The following is a 17,058-nucleotide window of genomic DNA, read 5'->3' on the forward strand; positions in this document are numbered from 1 at the left end:
CTAAGAAACAAAAGAAAAACATCCATAATCCCACTACAGTAAAACAACAAACATTGCTTCATGCATTGACTTGTTTGTCCTTCTATACACAATTGAAATACAATTTTATGTTGTGATTTCTTTTATTTAACATAATATGGGTAGCATTTCTCTATACCAACAAAAACATTTCAGAGGCACCATGTGAATAGTGGCTATCTTTCTTTACTCAATCATTTCCCCATTAAATGTTAGGTTGTTTCCAGTGTTTTGTAATTATGAACAATGCTAATTCAGCTTTGTGCATATAGATTTATGAATTATTTATTTAGGATAAATTACCTAAAATAAAATAAATAAAAGTATTGAGAATCTTCTTTTTTTTTAACTTTTATTTATTTATTTTTGGCTGTGTTGGGTCTCCATTGCTGTGCGCGGGCTTTCTCTAGTTGCAGCGAGCGGAGGCTACTCTTCGTTGCAGTGCACGGGCTTCTCACTGCAGTGGCTTCTCTTGCTGCGGAGCGCGGGCTCTAGGCACGAGGGCTTCAGTAGTTGTGGTGCATGGGCTTAGTTGTTCTGCAGCCTGTGGGATCTTCCCAGACTAGGGAACCCATGTCCCCCACACTGGCAGGCGGATTCTTAACCACTGCACCACCAGGTAAGCCCCTAGAAGTATTGAGAATCTTAAAGGTCTTAAAATACATTACAGTAGCTTTCAGAAAATGTTTTGAAAATTAAAATACAATGAACAACCTATGAGAATACCAGGTTTCCTAAACCCTTGCCATCATTGAATATTGCCAAATAAAAAATTAGTTCTGTATATTATTATGAATATAATTTTATTTTCAAACATGAATATTCTAACCAAATACCATCATTGCTAACCTTGTCTTTTTATATGAGGAAGAGTCAAATACATATTATTTTATTTTATTTTTTTTGGTACGCGGGTCTCTCACTGTTGTGGCCTCTCCCATTGCGGGGCACAGGCTCCGGACGCGCAGGCTCACTGGCCATGACTCACGGGCCCAGCCGCTCCGCGGCATGTGGAATCCTCCCAGACCGGGGCACGAACCCGTGTCCCCTGCATCGGCAGGCGGACTCTCAACCACTGCGCCACCAGGGAAGCCCCATGAAGTATACTTCTTGTGCCTTTTTTTTTTGCTTCCTCTCTTTTCCTTTTTTGAACTTCTATTTCCTGGAAATGGAGAATTGTCCTTAATTAATTTTTTAGCGTTACTTTGTGAAAAGGTATCCTATTTAATCATCTTTATTTCCCCACAACAAACTAATAATTTAAATAGTAATATATTTTACACCATCGTTGTAGAAAGTGTACCCTGATGTTATTGAGAATGAATTCCATTTATTCTTCTCTTTCAAACAGGTTTAAAAGGCAGATATATGCCCTAACATTCAAAAGAATAAATTTCAAATAAAATTTTCAAATAAGATTTGATTAATATACTCATGTACAATAGTTATAATCTAAGTCATTTGACTTCAAGTATGTATGTATTTGGAGGCAGTGTGGTATAGAGATTAAAAGCCTGCACTTGCTAGCTGCATTTACTTTTTCCAAGGTACCTCAGTTTCCTCGTCTGTAAAATGGGGATAATGATCATAGTACCTTTCTCATAGGGATGCTATGAGCATAAAGTGAGTTAGTTAATGTGAAGCACATAGAACCTAATGTGTTTCTTCTTTGGGTTTAATTGTAGTCTTTTGCCCTACAGGGCTGCAGCTTATTTATCTCCTTACAAGGTTTTCCAGCAGTGTCCGCTCCTTTTCTGGCCTGGGTGAGAGATCATCTCCTTACTGCAGTCCTTAGGTAGCTCACAGATAGATTCAAAGGGACATACACTCAGGGACATACCCTCTGGGACCAGGGACTAAGAAGGCAGGTTGTGGGGATGGGCAGAGGGCTGGCTCTTCAAGATTGTCACTAAGCTGGGGAGGGGGGAGGGTACAGACAACTAAGAACTTTGCAAAGCTTTCCTACAATTTTTAGATTTCCCCTTCCCGTCTTTTATTCTGTCTTCACTTGGTTACTGTAAACCTTTGACTGTTTTCCAGAGTTTTAACAAATTTAGTTGACAATTTTTGCTTGCTTTTTGATGTTTCTGTCAGGGTACAGGAGCTTGGAGGGGCATACTCTGTCATTTGGCTGATGTCACCTCCCTGGATAAGATTTTAAAGGTTAACTTGTTCATACTTCCTTTCTCCCCCAAAAGGAGACAACCCAGAGGTTGTTCTGAGGATAAACTGAGTAATGAGATAATTAATGTGCCTGGCCCATTGTAACATCCATTAAAAATTTTTAGTAATTATTATGCTAAAATATAGTGTGACTTGAAATGCATGATATTCTAAGTCTAGGAAAACTTCAATACCAGATTGCAGTGACCTTTACTTCCTTTTTAAGACAGCTAAGGGTAGCACCATTTCTTCCTCAATAGTAGTCTCTTGCCTTTAACTATCTGGGATGTCTATTTGATCCTTCGCCAAACTCTGGATCCACAATTGTATCTCATATATATTACAGGATCTCTATAAGGAATAATAAAATACAAAATTCATGTAAGGATTTCCTAGAACACACTGAAAAATAAATAGGAAAGAAAATATATACAGAAAGAAAAGACAAGGGGCTTCCCTGGTGGTCCATTGGTTAAGACTCCATGCTTCCAATGCAGGGGGTGCGGGTTTGATCCCTGGTCAGGGAATTAAGATCCCACGTGCCATACGGCGGCCAAAAAATAAAATAAAAAGAAAGAAAAGGCAAAAGTAAAGCTGCATATGGAAAATACCTGCAAAGGGAAGCAACTCATGCAGGATCTTCTTGGAACACGCACAGACTCACGTTGTTATTCTGCTTACTTCCCAGAAGTTAAGAGCTCAAGTGATCTGGCTGGGGTCAGAACCTGCACCCCTTAAAGTTGAAATTTAGTACTTAGTAAAACTATCCACTTCTCCACAAGTTATATAGATGTTTTTCATTCCCTGGACATTCTCCCACTTATTTCTCCATGGGCCTAATGACCTACCCACTGAATACCAAAAAGATGTTGGATAAAGAATTACTGTCAAGATGTATGATTAACTTGGCTAAATGCTAACACAGTTTCGCAATGAAAACCTTAATCTCTGCCATTCAAAACTTTGCAAAAGATGTATGCACGGTGGTTTTGCTTATGCAAAAAATGCATTTCATAATTGTCATGTATTGTTTTTAACATATGTTTCATATCAGATACAAGAAAGGTCAAATGAGAGCTAAAAAACTGTTGGCCGGATTTGCTATGAGTGAGTCTTCCAGCACATCTGGGAACCTCTGTAAAAAATTAACTCAACATTCTGGACTCTTGGGATGGGCAGATTATTAACTGTTTTTGCAGAAGCACTCTGTGCAAGCCAAGGCATATAAGAAATAGTTTTAGACCTGTAGACCATTAAATACTGTACAGTTAGCTTACTGCATGAGAAAAACAGCAGATACTTAAATGGAGATGTCTAGTTCCATTCACAAAGGGAAAAATAAACCACGCATTTGTTGGCAATGGCATTGGACAATTTAGACTCTATGGTTAAAGTGTTACTGGAAAATTGAATATCAGCCTTTTGTATTAAAATAAAATTAAACATTTAGAATTATAGCACAGAACAAATTATAATCGTATTGGCCTTGAATCTGACATAGCTTCTGTATAGGTAAGCAATGGAAATATTTCTCCTAGAACCTCACACAAAATCTAGATCCAGATTTCTACTTTTTTTCCTCCTCCTGTCAAATACCTTTTTGGAGGTAAGCTCAAGGAGAAAAATACTAAGAAATATGCTGTCATTTGCAACGAGAGATTCAAAACACTTCTCTTTTGCCCAGAAAGCCTAGGAGTGGACGTTTGGTCATCATTTAACTCAGGCCTGGGAATCATTCTTTATATTACCTTTAGACGGTACAGTGACGCTGAAATAGCCATATTTAGTCTCTTCCCTGTACACAGTAGATAAATACCACTTAATCCCTGTTACTTCTATGTGGCAGAAGTTTGTTTAAGCATGTTAGAGATTCCTGGGGAGCTTAAAAATATACTGACTCGCCAGTCTCTTCTCTTCTTGCGTTGGGCCCTGACACTGGTATGTATTTTTTAAGTTCCTCACTGTGGTGTGTAGTCATGATGGAAAACCACTGGAAAGCAATGTGTCTTAGATGGAGGAAAGAAAAATCTAATCATGGACTAGACATGGATCAGTCATGGACAAATCCAAATGATTCATTGAATGAAGTCTGAACCTATGCAAAGAGTTTTGAAGATTATCTTTTCCCAGCTACATGGTGTGTTAGTCAGACAATAACCTGAAAAATGAAAAGCCAATCATTAATCATTTTTCCAATAAATATACTTAGTAGCAGAGTATAGCCGAAACAATTTTCTACATCTTTATGGAAAGAAAAAAAATGGTTTGAATGGTAATGTCAGGAGCTAAATATCAGATCAGGTCCCAGCCTGACTGCTGGGCTGGGGAGAAGTTTCTTTCACTCCAAATTATTCACAGGAGCATCAGCTACTCTGAGCTGACCCCACTCTAAATCACTTCAGGCCCCCAACACCAGGAATTTAGAAGGGTTAAAACACTAGAGGAAATAAAGACGCATGTTTTAAACCACTGCATTTTGCCATAACGACTATCCTTTTCACTCAAATAGCTTAAGTTGAGTGGGATTTATAGTCTTCATTTTTAATTGTTTAGAGATTAATAATTCAATCATTCAGCAAGTGTTTGTTGAATGCCTACCATGTACCAAGCACCCCTTTAGGACTCATGAAATTTACAAGAGACCATTCAGAAAAATGAAGAACACAATTATATATGAGATGGTGTTAAGTGCCATAGAGAAATATAAAGCAGGAAGGGGAAAGAAGTTTCCATTTTAAACAGGGTGTTGGGAAAGGCTTCCCTGAGGAGCTGACGTGTGAGCAGATAAATATCTGAAGGAGATGAAAGTTATGCAGATGTCCAAGCAAAGAAAGTTCCAGTCTGAGTGCTCAGCAAGCACAATGCCTAGAGAGAAGTCTTTTTACTTTTGCCGATATTGTTTGCACATAGATAATTCAGTTAACACAGTAAACTTTTTCTACCAAAAGATTCTCCCTTCCAGCCTCCATTCTAAGTCATGATACTCCTGTTAACATGTTTGACTATATAATCATGGATAATAATACCTCCTACCAATGACTGAACCCTAGAAGAAGCTAAATCTAACCTTAAATCTAACTGTAACTTTGCCAATTTTTCCAGGAAGGAGACTGAGCCTGAGAGAGATTATGTAACTTGCCCAGGGTCACATGCATAGTCAAGTGTGGGGCTGCCACATTTTATTCCAGGTCTGTCTGACTCCAAAGTCCATGCTCTAAACAGCTATACCTTATTATTTCTATCAACTTTGATCTAAAATAAACAATAAATGCAAGGAAGTTTCTCTTAACCATGGTGGATGTATTATAAACAATATAAATAACTTCTGTATCTCCTTCTGTAGATCACTTTACCTCCTCCTTCAGAATCCGTTTTCCCATCCATTAAGTAAGGAGCTGAACTAAATCATTTGTTAAATCTGTTCTAGCCTCAAAATACTATGATTCTATGATATATTCACTTTGACCACTTTCACATCTTTTGAGTCCTACCAAATCAATGCCATAGTCAGTAAACATACATTGATCGCCAAACTCCATGACCCTAAATAATTTTTACTTAAGAATTTAATTATATGCTTTGGTATAGAATTTATAAAGGTTTGACCTGGATTCCAGTCAAACCAACTCCATGTGCTTGCTTTGCTTTGTGTTTTAACTTACAAATACAGATGTGTATTGTTGATTCTGGCAATATTATTAAAATATGTAAGAAGGTGGACTACTTTAAAGCATCTAAAATGACCATATATTGCCCCACTCCCTACTCATGTCACCCTATTTTTTGCCTCCATCATGCTCATCTCAATCACCAGCGTTAGAAAATAAGCTCCATGAGGTCAGGGACACATCCATCTGCTTCCCATCTAAGCATTTGGGTCCTAGTACTGTACCTCCTATACCATAGGTTATCCACTAATATTTACTAAATGAAATGTATAATTAAATTACTTTCAAAATTGAGGATAAACCCAAGTTTTAAGAAACCAATATCAGCTCTCAACTGACATCCTGAAATGTAACAGTGGAGACTTGGACTCTATAATCACTAACTTAAGCTACATTACTCTCTAGTCCTCAGTTTCCTCGTCCATAAAGTAAGCAGCAAGGAGAGAAACAGCGTCTTCCAGCCCCGCAAGTCGCTGATCCTCTGAACTCTACCACTTGTGTAGAATACAGAAAACATCTAATTTAATAGAGGTTTAACCTGGATATCTTGACTTTATGAAACTGAAACACTTGCTGGGCCAGGCAGGAGACATAAATAAGCAAAATGGGTGGGGTGGTAAATTGCCTTTAGCAATTCACAGTCACAAGGGCTAAACTGAAAAATATAAAATCCCAGTAAGGACACAAGTGAATTAAAGCCACAAAAGGAAGAACAGTTATCTAGTTGCTTAGCATCACAGTATCTTCAGGGGCCAAGAATAATCCCTATTCTCCATGTTATATGGACGTAATTATCCTTAAGCAACTGAATGAGGATGAGTCACTAGCTTGTGGAGACCTGCATGATAAGACTTGTGATCTCTGATGGGATTCCTCCACTAAGCTCTTGATCAGACTTCTGCTGTCCTTGTCCAAACTGTCATCTTCATGAGGGTGGAGGTTAGTGATACTAGATCTGCAGACTGTGGGATGTCTGCTCTAGTGAAATAGTGGGGGTGGATTCTCATCCTGCCCTGTGTGTGGTGGAAGATTGTAGCCCGAAGGTTGAAGCCACTTACACATGACTATGTAAGTGAAACCTCACCACTAGGCACCCAAAGGGCATCTGGTCTGAGGAGGTTAGAGATGAGCAAGTGCTCCTAGGAGGACTGAAGACCTAGCACATGAACAGGGGACCACATGTGCTTGGAAAGCCCGCCCTGCTAGCTTAAACACAATACAGAATCGTCCCTTTAGCTGCCAGCGACTGTGGACTGCTGGGACCACACACCAAGTTCCAAAGTTCTGAAATATTTTGGACTCCTCTGTCTTCCCTCATGTTCAGTCATTTATCAAGTCTTCCCAAATCATTCCAGCTGCCCTTCATGCCCATCCCTTCCTGCCCATATCCACAGTCCCCATGTTCACCCTGCTCTCATCCAGTACCTTCTGATGGTACAGCTGCCTCCTAATCTCCTCACTTTGGGTCTTTTCTGACTCTGGCATCTCACACAAACTTCCAGGGCTCTTGAATTTCCTCAGAGTGAAGCACTCATTGACTTTCAAAGCTATCCACTATCTGGCTTCCACCTAGTTTCCAGTCATTTCTCCCAGGAGCCTTCTACTCCCATGAAATTGTCAACCAACAGTTGCTTAAATACACCTTGTTAGGTTTTGCTCCCACACCTTTATTTGTATTGTTCCGCCCACTTTGGATACTTTTCTACTGGCTGCTCACCAATCCAAGTGTTGCCAGTATTTTTTTTCTTTGGCCGCGCACCACGCAGCACAAGGGATCTTGGTTCCCCGACCAGGGATGGAAACCATGCCCCCTGCAGTGGAAGTGCAGAGTCTTAACCACTGGACCACCAGGGAAGTCCCACCAGTATTTTGAAAACCTGTCAAATCCTCCCTCTTCCGTGAAGCCTTGCTTAACAGCTTTGCCTACACTATTGCTTCTTCCTTTAAACCCTGATCAAAATTAATAACCATACCACTTTCTTCATGGAGGTACTTCTTCTTGGAGGTACTTTTATTTATTTATTTATTTTAATTAATTAATTTATTTATTCTTTGGGTCTTTGTTGCTGTGCGCGGGCTTTCTCTAGTTGTGGCGAGCAGGGGCTACTCTTTTTTGCGGCGCACTTCTCATTGCAGTGGCTTCTCTTGTTGTGGAGCACGGGCTCTAGGCGTGCAGGGTTCATTAGTTGTGGCACACAGGCTCAGTAGTTGTGGCACACGGGCTTAGTTGCTCCACAGCACGTGGGATCTTCCCAGACCAGGGCTTGAACCCGTGTCCCCTGCATTGGCAGGTGGATTCTTAACCACTGCGCCACCAGGGAAGTCCCTGGAGGTATTTAGTATCAGGCTGCATTATGGCTTTGTGGATGTCTATGTGCTGTTCCCAAATCAGAATATAAAGTCCAAATGATCAAGTTTCCTTTGTGTCCTTATAAAAACCGGGGTAGCATCTTAAACAAATGCTTAATAAATACATTTTGGATGTAATAAACACATCCAAGAGAAAAAATCAAGGAATGCTTTTCTTCCTCCCAGATACACAGAACTGAATTCAAAATTAATATTTGCAGGACTGTTTTACATCCTGTGATAGTGTCCAAGGGACATTTCTAAAGTCTTATTAGAGCAATTTGAGAAGCAAAATTTCATTTCTCTAAAGTGTTCTTACTTACTTCTGAACATCATGGAACCTGATATGGGAAAGAAGGAAAAAACCAAAGAGCCCACTGTGGATTTCGTGAAGGGTCTTGTGAAGGGTCTTGTGAAGTCTCTTGTGAAGGATCTTGTGACGACCCAGCAGGACTGACATCTGATATAGACTTTTCTTACTTCTGTGAAGTACCTAAAACTATGGGAGTGAGTTTTAGGGCATTGCTTACAAACAGTTGCAATATATATATTTATGAATTAATTTGCATAAACTTGTGCTAAAAATATGCGCCACGAGCTCTATAGATAACTTGCCGTGGGTACTTTGGTGCTTGGGAATCATGAAGAAAACAGCATGATAATAATACTTCCATGATAATAACACAATGAGCAGGAAGTCATTCTTGATAACTCTGAATTTAACAGGAACAACTTCAACAATGTAGAAGATTTTTCCAACAAATAGTGATGAAGAATTATTCATAAGTAAATGATATTTGGAGGAATGATGTTTATTTGACACAAACGCCACAGAAACACAAGATAATTAGAGCTGAATGCAGGAAGAATGCTCATACATGGCAAATTTCCCAAATGGGTCCATAGTTATACAATCAACTAGGACTTTCCAAATAAAAAAGTGTGAATAAATAGCAATGAATTTTTTACTTTCACTCTGTTAGATTTATAGGTTCTTAGAAACATTTCAATTACTCACATCTGGAAATAATGTTTGTAATCCTTCCAGAATTGTTCCTCAAAACCGATTCCTTATTTCAGGGGCTATTATCTGTCCCTGACCTGGAAGCTCCTAGGTGATTAGCTCACAGGCCAGAGAGGATGTCTTCTGGGGTACAGTGATCTCAATAAAGAGACTTAAAACCATTTCACGAGGAACAGTGGAAGGAAAGAGGGCCAGCTAACCTGGGAATGGAAGACTGAGGTGAGACATAACAGCTACTTTCTAATATTCTAGGTATTATTTTATCAAAGAGAAAGTAGATCTCTTCTATGTAACTCAGGAGTGAGCTAGAACCAGTGAGGAAAGTTTCAAGGATCCAAACTTCTGTTCAACTTGCAAAGAATTTTCTAACAAAGGGAGTAATACTTAGTGGAAGAGGTAATTCCTTTGAAGGAATTTAGACTGGGGCTGCTTAGTGAAATTGGAGGGATGTTTTTGCTTTGCCACTCAAACTGGTATCCACGGAATGGGGCTGGTCTATACTTTCTTTTTCTTTCTGCTGGAGATTTATATTTTAATGATTTTTTTTATCACAGTTTGACTCCTAAAATGATGGTTCCTATCAATTAAAACAAACGACATTACCAGGAAATCCATTAATAAAATGTAGACCACTTACATATTTATGTATGAAATATTTTATGTGTGTATCTGATATACTAAGAGACATAGGATGATGATCTATTCCTAGATGTTCTTGTTGGGGGAGGGGAGGTAAGAACACAATATGAAATCTACCCTCTTAACAAATGTTTGTGTGCAATACAGTAATGTCAACTATAGGCACATGTTGCTAGGCAGATCTCTAGAACTTAATCTTCTTACATAACTGCAACTTTATACTCAATGTATGGCAACTCCCCATTTCCCCTTCCCCCGGCTCCTGCCAACCACCACTCTACTTTCTGCTTTTACATGTTTCACTAATTTAGATGCCTCTTATAAGTAGTATCAGGCAGTATTTGTGCTTCCGTGTCTGGCTTATTTCACTTAGCATAATGTCTTCAAGCTTCATTCGTGTGGTTGCATATGACAGGATTTCCTTCTAAGTCAGAATAATAGTTCATTGTATGTGTCTACTACATTTTCTTTATCCATTCATCTGTCCATAAGCATTGAGGTTGTTTCTACCTCTTGGCTATTGTGAATCATAGGGGTGCAAAGAGCCCTTTGAGATTTTGATTTCTACACGTTCCTTGGTATTAGTTCAGGACAAGAGGAAGAGCTTGTGCCAGATTGAAAATGGACACACTGACTCCTTCATCAGTAGAGATTTGCTATGGAAAGAAAATGTCAACAGAACTAAACAATGTACTTAGTGACATTCTTGCTGCAATGGAAGGAATACTTCGAGTATTTTGAGTACTTTGACTGTTGCTGCAATGGTAGGAATTTATCCATTAAATAGTAAAATACTAGAGAATTTTCACAGTAATCAAATTATCATACTACAAAATATATATAAATGGAACATCCATTTGAACACTAGGATTTATATTTCCCCAATTGAATATATGTTTGAAAGTCACACATCACAATTATAGAAAATTGCAAAAAAAAAAAAAAAAAGGATCATTACTGTTCCCTGGTATTTATTGAAAGATTCTATTAGTTGGATGTGCTGTGCACCAGGCAGAGTCTTTAGGTTGAATAAGTAATACATATTGCATATATGCATGTGCTACTATTTAAAAAGAAAGATTCTGCTATAATTATAAAAGAAGAATTCATATTAAAGTGCAACTGAATTAAAAGTAGCTCTTTCTTATTATGTGTTTTCCCAAGCATATATACTAAAAGTACCATCTTGGCTATGTAGAAGTCCAAAATGCTTTTTATTTTATTATTTTTATTTTTTTGCCCACACCACACAGCACGCGAGATCTTAGTTCCCTGACCAGGGATGGAACCCCTGCCCTCACAGAGGAAATGCGGATTCCTAACCACTGGACCACCAGGGGATTCCCCAAAATGCTTTTTATGTGATGGATATTCTTACATGAAAATGCTTGCTAATCATGCAGGGCCTCTGCGTCCAGCTGTGCAGTTTGTGTTATGCAAAAGGCACAAGAATGAGGGAGCAAAGTAGGAGGCTGAACTCCAGCCCCCATGAGCCCTGGCAGTGAAACCACATCAGGCATAGGGTCACCATCCATCCCAGTTTGCCCAGGACTGAAGGGTTTCCCAGGATATGGGGCTTTCAGTGACACAACCAGCATAGTCCTGGACAAAACAGGCATGGTTGGTCACCCTAATCAGGTCACAGATGCACTTTATGTTCTAGTTTCAGCCTTGGAATCTTTTCTGTAGAACTGTAGGCCTGAAACAACTGAAACAGTGAAGCAATTTTTTCACATCATTTCTTTTCTCCTTCTGTTTTCAAGGTGAAAGAGCCATGTAATCATGCCAACATCCTGTCCAAGCCTGACCCAAGAACCTTCTGGACTAATGATGACTCAGGTATTATTGGAAAAATACATTCTGGCCCTGTGATATATAGAAAGCATGCGGCGGTAAAGCCCCACACAAAGGCAAGGTTTAGGGGAAATTTTTGGTTTTGCTTGTTTGTTTCTTTATACATAGTCCAACACTTGAATGTACTTCACAATCACTTTTTTATAAGTCTCTTTATTTTATCTTCTTTTTCAATTTCTAAAGCATGTATACCATTAAGTACAGCTTGATGAATTGTGAAGTATAATCAAGTGTTGGGGGAACAAAGCATGAGTCTATTTCCTGGAGTGGAGGACAGAGAAATAAGATAAGGTGGGCAAATATACTGATTCAAGTGTCTCTTCCAAGGAAGGAAGGGATTAAAAACCCTAAGGTGAGTCATATTCCAAATACTCAGTGGAGGGCAAGTATGACTTGCACTATCAATCCCGAAGTATAAATCTAATCACAGTCAGAGGAATGCTACTTTCTGAGATTGGAGAATATGCTTCGCATGTGTAATTAAAAATTACACTCGGACCAAGGGTAGGTATGTTTTTATAGGAAACTGAAGACATAACATCTTTTCATTCTTTTCCACAAACACATTGAACCATGAGGCCTAATGACACCAAGTAAAGACACTAGAACTGAGAAGAGAAGGGTCAGTAAAAGAAACAAAATAATTCAGAGGGTGATCCTAGAGCTTTCACCTTCTCTAATTAAATAGGGTCTAATTAAGTGGAGAATTGTGGTGATACCTAATATTTGTATTAGGCCTCACGGTTTGTATATTTGTATAGATCTCAGTGTGTTCACAAAAACCTAATTTAGTGTTTGGGCCAACCCTATGAAATAGAGGGGCACACATGATAGATGAGATCAGATGCTGAAAGAGGGTAGCTGACATCCAAAGCTCATGAGCAGAGAACCTCAGGGCTGGGAGGGGGATGGAGAACCTGCGTGCTCAGTTCTGTATCACTCTTCCTAGGAAGAAGCAGCTCTCCTCTGAGAAGCAGCATGAGCTAAATTGGTGCTTTAATCTTTTCTTTATAAAAGAGAGTCAGAGACTATGCCTATTAGCAGAAGCAGGAGGGGTTGGAGAGGGAAAAACACTCTGCTGCCTTTTTTTCAAAGACCAGGCTTACAGTAAACTTATTATCAATTTCATCTGTCAAAAAAACTGTTCTGTCTGTTTTATGTCCTTTGAAGAAAGATGAAGAAACATGAAAGTGAATTGGCCTATTTATGCCATCATTGTGGTCCATTAGTAGTACAGCCACAAAATAAACAAGCTGTCCACCGACTAATACTACTATTAAGATCTACAGCACGTATGCTGTGAAGGAGCCATGTAGAACAAAACATAACAATTAAATGATTTTTTTTTAGTTTTTTAAGGAATTTCCATTCTGTTCTCCATAGTGGCGGTATCAATTTACATTCCCACCAACAGTGCAAGAGAGTTTCCTTCTCTCCCTATCTTTTCCAGCATTTATTGCTTGTAAATTTTTTGTTGATGGCCATTCTGACCAGTGTGAGGTGATACCTCAATGTAGCTTTGATTTGCATTTCTAGGGAGATGCAAGAGGGAGGAGATACGGGGATATATGTATATGTATAGCTGATTCACTTTGTTATACAGCAGAAACTAACACACCATTCTAAAGCAATTATACTCCAATAAAGATGTTAATAAATAAATAAGTGATTCTTAAAGTTATGCAAAGAGAATGGAATTAGAAGGGAATCTGTATGGGCCAGACCCAGAAAATGCTGCTTAGGTACTTTTTGGAGCTGGAGAAATTATGTTACAAGAAAAACTACTGCAGAACGTGTACAGAAATAGTAATAGGAATGCTCTGGATCTACTCATCTTAAAAACTTTAAAAAAATTTTTATTGCATCTTCAATGGGGTTACAAAGATAGTATCACTTCTGTAGTAGCAGCTCGCTTAATAAAGATCCTCTCCAATAATCACTTCTTAGACTAAGGTCTATGTTTAGTGCTTTGGTGGGAGAGGTAGCTGTTCAGTCAATGACTGAGACATGGGTATTAAAATCTCCACCTATGGTGGTAGAATTATCTTTTGCTTTTTAAAGTTCAGTCCATTTTCACTTTATATATTTTGAAGCTCTGATATTAAGCACATACACTCTTATAATTGTTGTAAGTTCCTGATGAATTGTATTCCTCTTTATCTCTGGTAAAAGTCTTCATTTGAAGTCTTTTTTTTTTTTTTTCTGACATTAATATAGCCTAGCCAACCTTCTGACACCTACTCTTCATGTGATATCTTTTCTATCCATTTACTTTCAACCTATCTGTGTCTTATCGTTAAAGTGCTTGTCATATAGACCTCATATAGTTAAGTTTTCCTTTTAAAGACTATCTGACAATCTCTGCTTTTGCTTGGAATTAAATTACACTTAATGTAATTGTTAGATATAACTATACCATCTTGATATTTGTCTTCCTCATGACCCTTCTCTTCGTTTGCTATCCTTCCTTTTATGACTTCTCTAGTTATTTGAGTATGTTTTAGAATTCAATATTAATTTATCCATTGGCTTAGTGGTGGCTCTAAGGATTACAATTAATAACTAAGTTTTCACAGACCATTATAGAAAACTTCAAACAGTATAGGTCTATTTATCCCACTACTCCTCCCATGCTTTACATTATGGTTGTAATATATATCACTTCTACATATGAAATTAAACCAATGGTATAACGTATCTAAAGGAAAACCATCCTTTGTATTTTCTGAGATGTTTACCATTTCTGATGTTCTTCATTTCTTCTTGAAGATCCAATTTTCCTCAGAAATCATTTCCTTTTAGCCTGGAAAAACTTCTTTTAGTGTTTCTTATAATGCAGTGATTCTCCGGCAATGACATCTCTCAGTTTTCTTTTATCTTTATGATATGCCTTTATACATGAAAATATTTTTATTTAATTCTTGAAGGATATGTTTTTCTAGATATAAAATTCTAAGTTGATGACTTTTTTTTTTTCTTTTATCGCTTTAAAGATGCTGGTCCAAGGTCTTCTTCTCTCTATAGTTTCTGATGAGAAGTCAGTGATGATTTAAATTATTGTTACCCTGAATGTAATACGTTGTCTTTCATTGGCTGCTTTAATTTTTTTTTTTTAATCTTTGGCTTTTATCAGTTTGACTATGATGTGTCTAGAATAGAATCAATGTTCTTTAAGATGTAGAACTCTGAGGTTTAGGAAGTTAAACACTCTTCTAGTCTATTAGTAGTTTTCTTAGAATTTGAATCTGAGGGATGCAGTTGTTTCTGCGGTAGTTTCTACACTGCAGCACGCCCTTTCTTCATCAGGACATCAGCACCCCAACTAAAACTTCTAGATGCCTTCAATTCTGTTAGGTGTAAACACAAGCTAAAGCAACTCCACAGCCTTCTGCAACATGCAAATTTACAAGCCTGCAAATGGATTGTTTACCAAGACAATATTCTGGTCATAGTATGAATTTTATTAGGGTAACTTTTCCCAGTTCCTGAAATAATTGTGATAAAATGGTTCCATCATTTCCTCCAGCAAATATATTTCAGTGAATGGATTATTTCCATTCAAAGCCAGCCATCATCACAGAGTATTTTACTTACTTAATCTAATGTATAGTCTCAATACACAGTTTAAGTAGAGTTCAATATTGGAGGTAACTAGTCAAGATTGCTTGATAGAAATAGAAGTTAAATTAAAAAATCTTTTGTTTTGAAGTAGGGAATTACTGAGGGTTAGCTCACCCTGAAATCTGGTGAGATTGCCTAGATTTTCATACCCATTATCTTTTTGCCTGACTACCAGAGGATGGGGCTGGCGTGCTCAGTTGCCATATGCAGATATGGTAGTTGGAGAAACAAAAGTAATTTTTTAAAAGCTTTTTTTAAAAATATAATATGAAAGTAGCATATGTTCATCATAGGAAAGAAATGGAAAATTAACCACCCATAATCCTCCCACCCACACTTTTTTTCATTGGACTTGACTGTCTTGTGCATTCCCAGCATTTGTTCTGACAAAAGCAAACAGGCTGCAAAAGTTTGGGCTCTTTCCTATTATCTTTGTTTTTAGGCCTTAAAACCTGATTTGTTTGTTTTGGCCCACCTTTGTTTTTCAATTGCTAGTCCTTCCGTAGCCTGTAACATCCTCTTAAATGAGAATTTCAAGGTAGGATGAGTTTCCTCACACTTTCAGAATGTGTGTTTTTCCAGGTACTATTATTGGCAACACAGATAATGGTATTTACTTAGAGGAAGTCAGATAATGAAGCAGTTAAACAATAAGGTTTCTTTTGCAAGGGCCATGGTTTTAACTGGGCACCTGTTTTGCCTGGTAGGAAAATGTACCTCCTTGATGTTCTCCCTGGGCTCTTACTTGAAGTCACCTTTGAACAAAATGCAATTCTACCCTTGGGATGTTCAAAATGTCTAGATTTCTTTCAAGCAAAAATTAAAGAGGAAGATTCATTATTGTGCAAATTTTTTCCAGAAAGAAAACTAAATTTTCCCTTATATTTTCAGGATTATCATTATTTCTTTATATTTATTTATTTATTTATTTATTTATTTATTTATTTTGCAGTACGCGGGCCTCTCACTGCTGTGGCCTCTCCCGTTGCGGAGCACAGGCTCCGGACACACAGGCTCAGCGGCCATGGCTCACGGTCGCAGCTGCTCCGCGGCATGTGGGATCTTCCCGGACCGGGGCACGAACCCGTATCCCCTGCATCGGCAGGCAGACTCTCAACCACTGCGCCACCAGGGAAGCCCTATATTTTTTAATGATTCATCACATTTTAAAATTCAGCCCAAATTTCTGGGGATGTAGAAATCAATATCAAGAGGTATATTCATATTTATATGAGAGCAGTAATTTTTGTACCAAATGTAGAAATGAAAAGATGCATAGTTTGAAAACATATGAACTACAGAAATATTTCAGTGTTTCAGAGAATACATAAAATTCGATCATTGCATTAATATAAGGAGAGGGAGGACTTCATTCCATAGATCTTTCAAAGTGGAGAAAATATAACTTCTAGATTTTTATTCTTAAAAAGCAAAACACTCTCATATTTAATATCCAGAAAACTGTTGCTTCATGCCTCAAGATATGGAATTATCTAACCCCCTCACCCTGCCAACAAAAAGAAATGTGAGAAAAGTTAAACATAATCTGCTTCCACAGAAACTTTCCATCTGATACTTGTTGGCCAGTGTAGACTTTGCCTCTTGCTATTAGAGATAAACCATTTGGTAAAAATCTGTGGATACAAGAAGATCTCTTAAGTAGACTGACCTCATTACTCAGGTCTTAACTAAAAAAGGTAGCTATCTCAGTAATGAAAGCCA

The 17,058-nt window shown here is 38.0% G+C and overlaps 1 protein-coding gene across 1 annotated transcript in view; it reads left to right on the forward strand.

The window, feature by feature from the left end:
• SGK1 (serum/glucocorticoid regulated kinase 1) overlaps positions 1-17,058 on the forward strand; it is a 111,440-nt gene that overhangs the window by 69,383 nt on the left and 24,999 nt on the right. The window contains exon 3 of the mRNA XM_027085986.1: positions 11,625-11,700. Within this exon, the coding sequence (XP_026941787.1) occupies positions 11,625-11,700 (76 nt within the window). The remainder of the gene's footprint in view (positions 1-11,624; positions 11,701-17,058) is intronic.

The sequence above is a fragment of the Aethalodelphis obliquidens genome, unplaced genomic scaffold (genome assembly GCF_003676395.1).
Source record: "Aethalodelphis obliquidens isolate GAN/ISIS:26980383/991018 unplaced genomic scaffold, ASM367639v1 scaffold3, whole genome shotgun sequence".
NCBI classification, from domain to species: Eukaryota; Metazoa; Chordata; class Mammalia; order Artiodactyla; family Delphinidae; genus Aethalodelphis; species Aethalodelphis obliquidens.